The 12,561-nt window shown below is 38.3% G+C and overlaps 1 protein-coding gene across 2 annotated transcripts in view; it reads left to right on the top strand.

Moving 5' to 3' along the window:
• The window catches only part of Scamp1 (secretory carrier membrane protein 1), an 84,860-nt gene that overhangs the window by 38,181 nt on the left and 34,118 nt on the right, over positions 1 to 12,561 (top strand). For both annotated transcript variants that reach the window (XM_042690909.1, XM_042690910.1), the window contains 2 exons: positions 8,166 to 8,264; positions 9,582 to 9,690. In XM_042690909.1, coding sequence (XP_042546843.1) covers positions 8,166 to 8,264; positions 9,582 to 9,690 — 208 coding nt within the window. The remainder of the gene's footprint in view (positions 1 to 8,165; positions 8,265 to 9,581; positions 9,691 to 12,561) is intronic.

Raw genomic sequence — 12,561 nt, 5'->3', positions numbered from 1 at the left:
CAGTACATCCAGTTGTACCAGAGTGTCTTTTTTTTTTTTTTCACATCTCAAATTTTCCTTAAGGCCATTGTTTCCCTATTCCTAAAGTAGCAGTTCATTTTGTGAAGATTTATCCATAGTTATTCTGTTACTATCTGTTCTTGTTATTTCACCTTGTCCCTGTAGGGGCGCAAAGTGCTAGTATTCTTCTCATGCTTCATAACGGTCATAGGTTGACAAGAGGAAAAATACAACCAATTTCAGAATTCTAGTTTTATGTGACACAGAACCTTAAGAAATGGAGACCCAGGGAAACATGTTTTTGTGCTTAAGCTTGATGAATAATAAACAAAAATAATACAGAAAATAATACAGAAATATGTTTGAACAAAAGGGTTCAAACTCAGCCAAAGGCAGTTCATTCAGGTTCTTGTGTAGCTTTTGCTCCTTGTAGCTTTCCTTCCTTCTGTCATGAGTCAGGACCACTCTGGAATGATAGAGTTGAGAGAAGGGGGTGACTTTTTTAGGTTTCCTAGCTTGGCTTCTTTATGGAAAAAGAGGAGTGGGAGAGAGGAGGATAGGAGAAGGTCAGAACAACCTTGCATCTGAAGCGGTTCCAGTCTTCCTTTGTTCAAAATAATGCATCAAGTTGTTATCCTTAAGTTATTATGTTCGGAGCCCCAACAGTTCTCAACATCTACTCTTACTTGACTTAGACTTCCACATTAATTGTTATTTTCTCTTAGTACTAAAGTGCTCTACCAAGGTTTCCATTGATGCTGTTGTGAAGCCTTTTTTAGTTATTGATATTCTTTTGTGTAGGAATTGGGTCTTTTTTTCACTTGCCAATTTTAGGGTTTATTCTTTCACTGTGATGCATCTCAGCATTACATTTTTTGAAATCTGGGTTAGGTTTTGGAATTTGGTGTCCTCAGGTCCTTTTTGAACAGTAATTAGCTCATTCTCTTTCTCTGAGACTGTTACTTACCTTTTATAAATTCTTTTATTCTGTCATCATGTCTTGAAGTTTCTGATAGTTTCCGTTTTTGGGTTTCTGTGTGCAGCATTTTATTTATTTTTGTTGTTGTTGTTGATGTGGGTCAGTATAAATTTTGGCTCCTTAATGGAAAGACTTGGAAAAAATTATATTAAGTGAAGTAAGCCAGGCCCAAAGAAACATAGGTCCCATGGTTTCCCTTATTTGCAATAACTAGTATATGTCTGAGTCAAGCAGAAAAGGTCAGATAAGTTGATGTTAGGGGAATGAACCCTAAGATATGTATTCAAATGTTTTTTTCTTTCAAGCGATTGTTTCTAACACATTTATAAGATTATTTCTTTGTTGCTTTGTATGTCCCTCCCCCACGGTATAATCCCTGCTTTCACTGTATTTGATGTTGTTATAATTTGTGGAGGGGAAGGGAAAACACAAATCGTTTAAATAGGGATGCAGGTGGACCCATTGCAACAATGAGACGTACAAGTCGTTATGTTGAAAACGAACTTTACAACTTTGGTGTGGTGTGGGGAGGATGGGATGGGAAGGGGAAACAAGGGAGAAGGCTACAATGCTTGATAAGAAATGTACTCATTATCTTGCCCGTGTAATTGTAACCCCTCTGTACAGTATTTTCACAATAAAAAAAAAAGAAAAAAAATAAATTTTGGCTCCAAATCTGCAAGTTGGTAAGTTTATAATTAGGATTTTTTAGGGAAATGCATGTAAACATTCTCACCACTTCTTTCTTCATTTTTCCTCCTTCATCCACTGAGACTGTTGCTCTTTAGGAAGTCCTTGTTCAAGCAGGGATCTGAAGTTCCCTGCATGAGCTCTCAAGCTTTGTCTCCAGCTTCTTTAATGGCAGGGATTTGGCAAGTTGCATGAAGGGCCATTAATACTTCTTTCTCCAAGTGCTGCTGGTGGCTCACACTTGCAATCCTGAAATCTGAAGGATTGCGGTTCAAAGCCAGCCTGGGCAGTAAGCAGAAATATCCAAGAGAGTCTCTATCCAATTAATCAGCAAAATGCTGAATTGGAGGCATAGTACAAGTGGCAGAGTACTAGCTGCGAACCAGAAATCTGGGTTAATGTGAGATTTTGAGTTCAAGCCTTAGTACTAGTGTGCACATAAAAACAATGATTCTTCTTTCTTGGGTTTATGGTTTCTCTCTTCTTTTTAATTTAATAGTTGTTCGACTGACTTCAATAGGTTATCTTTTTATTTTTAAAATTAGCTTCTATTAGTTATACAGAGGGGATTTCATTGTTACCTTCACACAATGTCACTCCTTTATTGTTTCACTTTATAGTTTCCTAGGATTTCTTAAGCTATATATGGTATGTGTGTGTGTGTGTGTGTGTGTGTGTGTGTGTGTGTGTGTGATTTTTTTTTTTTTGTCAATTGTGGGGCTTGAATTCAGGGCCTGGGTGATATCCCTGAGCTCTTTTTCTCAGGGCTCATGCTCTACCACTTTGAGCCACAGCACCCATTTCTGGTTTTTGGTGGTTAATTGGAGATAAAAGTCTAGCAGATTTGGCTTTGAACCTGGATCCTTAGATCTCAGCCTCTTGAATAGCTAGGATTACAGTATGAGCCATCAGTGCCTGGCTAGGCTCTATATTTATAATACATTTAGATAAAATGTTTAGGTATTTTAAGGTATCATATGCTATGGGTCTCTCCACATATGTGGTCTGCCATGTTACCCCAAAGTGGCAGTCTCAAGTGTTTTTTTTTTATCTTTTTTTTTAAGATTAAGTTTGCCTTTATGTGTAAAAGTGAAAACTTCAAAAACAATAGAAGCCATGATCAGAATAGGCTGTTAATGATAGTTCAAGAGATCTTTCTTGAGAGTTGTACTTGGCTTGAGGTGTCTAATCAAGTGTGTTGTGGCTGAAGAAAAGATAATCCCAGAGCTAGACAGAGACCTATTTAATATGTATACGTGTAAAGGAATTATGCAGATGTTAGCTGTTAGAGTAGGATCTGGGCTTTTTCAACCTTTCTCAGCATTGCTGTCTCACAAGCATCTGTGGCCTCTGCCTTGTCAAATTACTAGCTCTAACCCTACCTTCACCCTTATCTTCTAATTTGTTGTACTGAATACTTCATTTATTTTTAAAGCCTTAAAGCACTGATAGTAAGGTTTCATCTGGGCAAGTTCTAGGATAATTTGTTCTGTGTTTCTCCTGATGTGTGCTGAATGTTAGAGACTTTAGTCATTGTTTTTTTGTTGCTGTTTATTCAACTGAGTGGATCCTAAATATGTTCCTAGGGCTTTAGGATTATTTGTAATTTGCTATTATAACAAAAGCTGTTTTTAAGTTTTCTTATTATATACATATTTATGAATATCTTAGATTTCCTTGGGATTTTTTTTTGTTGTTGTTGTTAAAAAAAAAACAGCTGTTCATGCCAGATGTCACTGACTCTTTTTTTTTTCTTCTTCTTTTTTTTTTTTATTGTGAAAATACTGTACAGAGGGGTTACAATTACATGGGCAAGATAATGAGTACATTTCTTATCAAGCATTGTAGCCTCCTCCTCTGTTTGTCACTGACTCGTCTGTAATCTTAGCTACTTTGGAAGGATCTTGGTTTAAGCTCAGCCTGGGCAGAAAAGCTTTAGAGGTTGCCTTTCAGCCCATAACTGGTTGAAGGGGAGGCCTGTCATCCTGAGCTACATTGGAGGCTGAGAGTGGGAGGATTGTAGTACTAGGTCAGCCAAGACAGAGAAGTCTTCAAATTACAGCTCTACAGTGGGAAGTTGGACATAGTGGCATGTACTGTAATCTTAGTGAAGACGGGAAGCCTAGAGTAGGCAGACTGAGGGTCAGATAGGTGCTCAGGTAAAAGCAAGAGTCTATCCTCAAACTAACCAATGAAAAACAAAGCTTGCAGCATGACTTATCCTACAAGCATGTGATGCTGTAAGTTCAAACCCTAGTACTACCAAAACAAACAACAAGACATGGGAGATAAATGATTTCATGACTCTTCATAAATAATGCCAAATTGTACTTTAGGATTGTTAAAAAATACTTTTTCCTCATTAATTTACCTGTTTCTTATTATCAATTGTATGTGTTGCTTATTATTTATTCTTGTTAATGAAATAGTTTATATCATCAAAGTTTTAAATTTTTATGTCATGACTTACCTTTTCATATTTTTATTATTTCTCCCCCCTCATAACTTGAAATGTTTAGAATGACTTTTTATTTATTTTTTGTTTCTGGTACTGAGGCTTGAACTCAGGGCCTGTGTGCTGTCCCTTGGCTTTTTTGCTCAAGCCTGGAACTCTACCACTGAGACACTCTACCCCTCAGATTTTTTGGTAGTTAATTGAAGAGAGTCTCATGTACTTTTCCTGTCTTTGAATCATAATCCTCAGACCTTAGCCTCCTAAGTAGCTAAGATTATAGACAGAATAAATAATGCTTGTTAGAATGACTTTTTTCTATCCCAAGATCAGATAGTCATCTACTGATGTTTTTGTTTTACTATCTCCTAGGTCCTTCATAGTTTTCCTTTCCTTTTCTTTTATTTGGACTTTTTCTTGTTGAGACAGGGATTTGATTCCCCCCTCCTCTATTGTCTAGCAACATTTTTTTTATAATTCTTTGTATTCTCACTGACTTGAAAAACTTAAATTTTCATATATACCACCATTGTATATAAAACTATAGTTCCAAATTTTAGTGGTGTTAAAAATTTTCTGTCCCATGCCTTCAAAATTGAATGTCATTATTTTTATCCTTCTTGATGATTAGTGATATTGAGCATCATGCATTTCATTTGCTATTACTGTTTTCTGTCTAGTTTGTCCAGATTTTTAATCTATTTTCTATGCCTGCTTGCCTGCCTTCCTTTCTTCCCTCCCTTCTTTCCTCCTTCCCTCCTTCCCTCTTTCTCTCCTTCCTTCCTCCCCCCTCTCATGTTTCTTCCTCCTCTCTTTTTCTCCTTCCATCCTTTCTTTTTGTGTGTGCTGGTCCTGGGGCTTGAACTCAGGGCTTGGGCATTGACCTTGAGCTTTCTTGCTCAAATCTAGTGCTCTAGTAAACTTGATGCTCTATGCTAGAGCCATAGCTCCTCTTCCAGCTTTTTGGTAGTTTGGAGATAAGAGTCTCATGGACTTTCCTGTCTTAGTGGTTTTGGACTGCAATCCTCAGATCTCAGCTTTCTGAGTAGCTATGATTATAGGCATGAATCACTGAAACCAGGCTTTTAACCAGTTTTTTAATAATTTGGATTTATATGGATTTTAACAATTTTGTATGTATTTTGTGTAACAGTAATTTCCTTAGCCTGTGATTTTACTTTTTCATATTTAGCTGTTAAATTTCAATATAGTTGAACTTATCCAGGTTTAATAATTTGTGTGTTTTCTTAACTGATTTGAGTTGATGGATACTTGAGTGCTGAGTTTCAGGCACTGTTTTAAACATGTGGCATATATCATAAGCAAATCACACATGACTTCTAGAGCTCACATTTAAGAAGTTGTTACTTGCTTTGAGTTTATAAAAATAAAAATTTCCTCTAAAAGTGTTTATTTTACTTTCTTGCTTTTATTGTCAATAATCTATCTTGAGTTTGTTTTTATCTGTATGAAATAAGAAATTGAGCTTTATTTTTCTAGGTAAAAATCTATCCTAGCCCCATTTAGTCACTAGTAGCATTTCTCTACTCTTTTAGTGCTGCCTCTTCTGGGCATCAAACTTCTGTAGTTGTGTGGGTTTGTTTCTGTGTCAGTTTTTAAAATTTGTGCATTTCTCTTGTGTCTGTAACACATTTAATTACCATATTCTCTAGTAAGTCTTATAGCATACTTAATTTCTATATTCTCTAGTAAGTCTTGTTATCACTGATCTCTCCCTGTCTTATTTTTCTTCCGAATTGTTTGAACTATTCTTAGCCCCCATTTCCCCATATGAATTATAGAATCAGTTATAGTTATACCTGATTTCCTTTCCATGGCTGCTATTGGCTGTGTCAGGGTACAATCATGCTACCTTAGCAGTGTTTTTTACCTTAGGAGTTCTGACCTTTGAACTTCCTTTTGTAGCTCTTACCTGTCGTCCTTTTTTCCTTTCTTTTATGTTATAACTACTTTTTAGTTTTGGTAGAACTACAATTTGAATTTGGGGCCTCATAGTTTGCGTCCCCAGCCCTGTGGTCTTGTTGATTTTTTTGGAGATGGAATTTAGCAAGCTTTTCTGCCCAGACTGGCCTCAGATCTTGGATCCTCCAGATCTCAGCCTAATGAGTACCTAGGATTAAAGCATGAACCACCAGTACCCAGCTCTATCTGCTTTTTAATTTTGCAGCTGCTTTCAAAATACTGACATTTCTCATTGGCAAAATAATTTGTGCAGTTTATTGTCCATTTTCCTGTGCTTTTCATTTTTCAGTGGTTCTTAGATTGCAGCAACAGGTCTCCAATATGCTTTGAGGATACTTATTGTCTATATACATATATACACACACATATATAAAATATATACACATATATAACAATTATATTATGTATAATTATAGATGTACATATTATGTGGTATATAGTTATACATAAATCTATATATAAACATATAAATTATATATATATTATGTATGTATGTGTGTATACACACACACATACACATACACACACAGAGCCATCAGTAGTCATGAAGGACAGACAGTGACCACCACTTCCCGGGTGGGAAGTGGTCTCCTCATCAGACCTCTCAGAAGTTGGCTGAGCATGGTGTAGACAGCTCTCAGTGGCTGTGAAAGATAGTGGCTGCCACTGTCAAGTTGGTATTTCTCAGGTTCCTGGCGATCTAGATTCTCCTCCACAACTTCTCAGAAGTTGGCTTAGCAGATATCTCTAAATTGGCTCAGTCTCAAACAGTGAGCTCCCAGTAGCTGGGTAGGACAGACAATGTTGCTGCTGTTGAACCCTTTTCTTGGGTTCCTGGGAACCAAGAACTGCCTCAGCAGACATCTCAAATGTTGACTCAAGCATGCTCAGTGATCTGGCAGTGGCTGCGCAGGACAGACAGATTGCCAGTCAGGTTGTTCTTCTTGGGTTCCTGAAGAACAATGTCCTTCACAGCAGATGTCTCAGATAGCTGCTTCCGTCACTTCTGTCATGTTGGTCTTCTCAGGTTCTTAAAGGTTAAGATCTTCCTCAGAAGACAATTCAGAAGTTGGCTCAGCCTCAAGCAATCAGCTGTCAGCTGTAAAGGACAGACAGTAGCTGCTGCTGCCAAGTTTGTCTTCTCAGTTCCTGCCCACTGAGGTTCTCCTGAGCAGACATCTCAGACATTGACTCAGCCTTGCGTAGTCAGCTCTCAGTAGCTGTGAAGGACAGACAGTGGCTGCTACTGTCAAGTCAGTCTCTTTGGATTGAGGTCTTTCTTAGCAGATGATGCATCACTGCTGTTGAGTCCATGTTCTTGTATTCCTAGGGAATAAGGTCTTCCTCAGCATACATCTTAAATGTTGCCTCAGGCTTGTGAAGTCATCTGTCAGCAACTGTGAAGTATAGGCAATGGCCACTGCTGTGAATGACCACTGTCGTCTTGGGTTCCTGAGGATTGAGGTCCTCCTCATCAGACATCTCAAGTGTTGACTTACCCTTATACATACAGTTCTTAGTGTCTGTGAATGAAGGACAGTGAGTGACCACTGCTGTCAGGTTGGCTTTCCTGAAGATGGAGGTCCTCCTCAGCAGACATCTCAGAAATTGGCTTAGGCTTACATAGTGAGTTCTCCATAGCTATAAAGGAGAGACAATGGTGGCTATTGTGAAGCCAAGTTTCCTGGGGACCAAGATCCTCCTCAGACATCTCAGAAGTTGGCTCAGCTTCAGTCAGTCAGCTGTCAGAAGCTGTGAAAGACAGATAATGGCCACTGCTGCCATGTTGGTGGTCGTTGATTGCTTAGGACAGAGGTTCTCCTCAGTAGACATCTAACATGTTGGCTCAGCATTGCACATAGTCAGCTCTCAGCATTTACGAAGCCCAGACAATTGTGTTGAACCCATGTTCTCTGTTGGGGAAGGGGTTCCTGGGGCCCAAAGTCTTTCTCAGCAGACATCTAAGAAGAGACAGATCTTGGAGGATGGTACTTTCTATTTGTGTTAGAGTTAGAACGTAAGTTATATAATTTGTGTTTTTTTTTTCCTTAATCTTTCTAGCCTCCACCAGGCAGTGTGAAAATGCCTAATGTACCCAACACACAACCAGCAATAATGAAACCAACAGAGGAACATCCAGCTTATACACAGATTGCAAAGGTTAGTGCATGTTAACTATTTGTATGGGAAATTACAGTATCAGTATTGCAAAGTAATAGAGCAAAGTAATTCTCTGCCCATTCCTTGAAGTTTTAAATCACTTGTAAGTCTGAATAAGCTATCATGCCACTGGACAAGTACTAATACTTTTTGTTAGTATCTAACTTTGTCATACCTTATTGAATATAGTCCATTATTAAATAAATCATAGGATTTATATATCACCTTGGTATACAATTTGCAGAATGAAATTTTTCTTGCCCCCTGTTTTTGGTGCGTGCCAGTACTAGAGCCACTAGTACTGGGCTCTCGCTAGGCCTTTTCACTTATGGCAACCATCCTACCACTTGAGCCACAGCTCCACTTTTGGCTTTTTGCTGGTTAATTGGAGATAAAAATCTCTTTGATTTCTCTGCTTACATTGTCTTTTAACTGAGATCTCAGCCTCTTGAGTAGGTAGCTACCAGTACATGGCTCTTCGCAATTTTTTTTTTAAGCTTTTTGCTTAAGGCTTAGTGTCCTACCATTTGAGCCACAGCTTGTCTTCTGGTGGTTAATTGGAGATGTTTCTCATGTATTTTCCTGCCTGGGCTGGTTTTGAACCATGATCCTCAGATCTCTGCCTCCTGAGTAGCCATAGTTACAGGCATAAGCCACCGGTGTTTAGCTGTTCTATTAAAATTTTAATGCACAGTTTTATTACAGTAACAATAGAATAATGATAGGATAATAGATATTACGGGAGAGTAAGTTATATTGGCTAACCAGTGGGTAGTAGGGGGAGAGGTAGTAGATAGCAGGAAAACTCAGAGGTGAGTAAGATGCTGAGTATCATCTAGGATCGGAGTTGTAGGCAAGAATTTCTTAAGTATCTCCTTGTCTTGCTTTAGCATCTTACAACATTTAAGAAACTATAAAGTACTCTTGCATCACTGGGAGCCTTATATATCCTTTATCTCAGAGCAATTCAGATTTGTTTACCCTTTTCCTCAAGTGTTCTCCTGGCCTCTCCTCTCTTATTTAGGCATGAAAGTCACCTTAATTTCATTTTCTAAGATTACTTCATGACTCTGACTACTGTTAATATGATAGGTTTTCCCTATCCTATGAATTCAACATTCCACTGAGAGTTTTCATAACCGAAGGATTAAAATGAGCCAAATATGCCCATTATATTTTCTGAAATTATATTTTCGAATAAATTCCTATTTGGGGGAATCTTATTTTCATTATACTTTTATTATAATAGAAATAAGTGGCAGGTAGAGTATTTTGTTCTTCTGACAGCCTAGTTACATATGGGAAATTTTTGTTTAGGAACATGCTTTGGCTCAAGCTGAACTTCTTAAGCGCCAAGAAGAACTGGAAAGAAAAGCTGCAGAATTAGATCGTCGAGAACGAGAAATGCAGAATCTCAGTCAACATGGTAGTGTCCAAAGAAGTTTGAAATGGAATTTCTTTCGTAACTCATTTGATTTGTGGATAAACCTGCCTTGTTTCCTGTTCTTACAAGAAGATCAGACAACAGATTGCCTACCTGATAATCTGTAGCTCTCTGATCTTGGCTGGTTTGTATAGTCTTTTGATAGAGATTAGAATAGTGTTAGCCTCATCACGCAGAAGGTGAATGTGAACTTGATAACTTTGGTTGGGCCCAGGATCCTTTAATTCCACATTTTCTGTTGAGGGTGCTTGAATGTGCCCTGCATTTGACTCTTACCTTTTTCAAACTAACTTCACACTATCTCTCTGTCTTGGTCCTTATAAATACAACATCATATTAGCCAAAGAATATTAGAAAAACTTTTGAGATAAGCCAGGCTATTTATATGATAAAGAAATAAATGAATTCTGAATTTTCTATGGAATTATTCAGGCTGTGGTTCTCAAAGATCACTTTAACTGTATTTTTTGCTTTTGTCTTTTCTTTTTTGGTCCTGGGGATGAACCCAGGATGCTGCACTTGCTAGGCAAGTGCTCTGCCACTGAGCTACATCCCAGCCCTCAAAGATCACTTTAGGGTAGTATCTTAGGGAGTACTTACAGTCTCTGAATAAGGAGGAAGAAGGTTAGCTGGGTAAGGCACAGGTAGGATACCTGAGTAAGGATGAAATAACAGGACCAGGACAAAAATACATAGAATATTTCTTCCCAATCTCAGAATTTGAGAGGCTAGAGACTCTACCTACAGCCTCAGAAAGACATGTTTATCTGGGTCATTTTCTTGCTTGCAGCCCAGCGACAGTCTCTATAGAAGGAGATACTAGAGAGGTAATTGAAGTATCTGTAAACTATAATCTGTCCTCTTAGCACAGATAAGTGCAAATTCATTCTCTTTTAGTTTTTTGCCAATCCTGGGGCTTGAACTCAGGGCCTGGCCTCTGTCCCTGAGCTTCTTTTGCTCAAGGCTAGCACTCTACCACTTGAGCCACAGCTTTACTTCTGGCTTTTTCTGTTTATGTGGTACTAAAGAATCAAACCCAGGGTTTCAGGCATGCTAGGCAATCACTGTACCACTAAGCCACATTCCCAGCTCATGGGCAGATTATTTCTGTGAGACATTTTAGTAAAAGTAATAACAAAGAGTGGGACATTAACAGAGTTAGATTTGTAGTAGTACACTTTGTATTTTCACCGGTTTACTCATGTGTAATCTTCATTGTAATCCTTTTGAGGGCGGGTCTAGTTGTTGCTCCCTTTTTATAGCTGAAGAAATTCAAGCTCTGAGAGGTTAGACTGCCTCAAACCTCCTAACCAGTAAATGTCTGGGCACTTCTGGCTCCAGAGCCACAGACTGTTCTTTACTGCTATTCTCTACTTTTTTTTTTTTTTTTAAAGCTTTGGAACAGTGGCTAACACTTCTTTTTAAAAAAATTTCAATATGTTAGGCAGAGGAGGATTACATTGGTACATTCTACTACCATAGATTATTGCAACATAAACATTCTTCCCAGCTCTGTTACTTTCTCTGTTGTCCCTTCCCTCCCCTGCCCTCCCCTCCCCTCCCCTCTCCTTCCCTCCCCTCCCCTCCCCTTCTCCTCTCTCTTTCTCTCTTTTTCTCCTCTTTCCTTATTTCCTTCCTTCTTGCTTTCTTGTTTTGTTCTGATCCTGGAGCTTGAACTCAAGGCTTGAGCACTGACCCTGAGATTTTTTACTCAAGGCTAGTGCTCTACAACTTGAGCCACACCTCTCCACTTCTGGGGGTGTGTGTGTGTGTGTGTGTGTGTGTGTGTGTGTGTGTGTGTGTGTGTGTGTGTGTGTGTGTGTGTGTGTGTGTGTGTGTACTCAAGGCTGGAGTGTGTGTGTGTGTGTGTGTGTGTGTACTCAAGGCTTGAGTGTGTGGGTGTGTGTGTGTGTGTGTGTGTGTACTCAAGGCTTGAGCACTGACCCTGAGATTTTTTACTCAAGGCTAGTGCTCTACAACTTGAGCCACACCTCTCCACTTCTGGGCGTGTGTGTGTGTGTGTGTGTGTGTGTGTGTGTGTGTGTGTGTGATTAATTAGATATAAAACTCTTACAGATTTTTCTGCCTGAGCTGACTTCAAACCATGATCCTCAGATCTCAGCCTCCTGAGTAGCTAGGATTATAAGCAGGAGCTATTGGTGTCCAGCTTTACTGTTTTCTAAATACAGAGAGATTGGTAAAAGTGTGTAAAGTATATGAAATTTTTTTTGTGTGCTGGGGGTCAGACCTAGGACTTTATATATGTGGTGCAAGTGTTTTACTACTGACCTATATAGACTCTCAGTCCCCAAATTTGAATACTGTAATTAATGTAACAGAGGGCACTTTTGGGGAGAATCAAATAGGTCATCTTTTTCCACTATAAAAATTATTTTGGTCTATAAAAACTACTCAATTAAAAATTTTAAAGTTGTTGGATAAAATTTTTTAAATTAGCCAATGACTTTTGTTGACTTCTACTTCTATGCTCTGATTTTTTAAATTTCCCTTTCTTACAGTTTTATACTTTCTTAGATATATCATTTGGGTGTTGTCTTTTTCTAGATTTTTGAGACTTCTGGATGATTCTTTTGGTATTAGTTTAATCTTTTGTTCTTCATAAAGTTAACAGTAGAAAACCTGAGATTTAAAAAACAGTCTTCCCTCTCTACATGGTTTGGCCTTTTTATTGAAATACTTAGGACTAAGAGGAGAAAATTGATATTGAAGCTTTCCGTGGCTTTTCCATGACAGCCAGGCTCTTGAGACTTTGAAATAATTGATTTTAAGGCAGAGTCTGAGGATATGTTTTAGTGCTTTCTTTTTTTGTTTCTAGTTTCTCCTATACACAAA

Source organism: Dipodomys spectabilis, unplaced genomic scaffold, assembly GCF_019054845.1.
Source record: "Dipodomys spectabilis isolate Male_0828 unplaced genomic scaffold, ASM1905484v1 ptg000140l, whole genome shotgun sequence".
In the NCBI taxonomy this organism is placed as follows: Eukaryota; Metazoa; Chordata; class Mammalia; order Rodentia; family Heteromyidae; genus Dipodomys; species Dipodomys spectabilis.
This window is presented reverse-complemented; position numbering and strand designations above follow the sequence as displayed.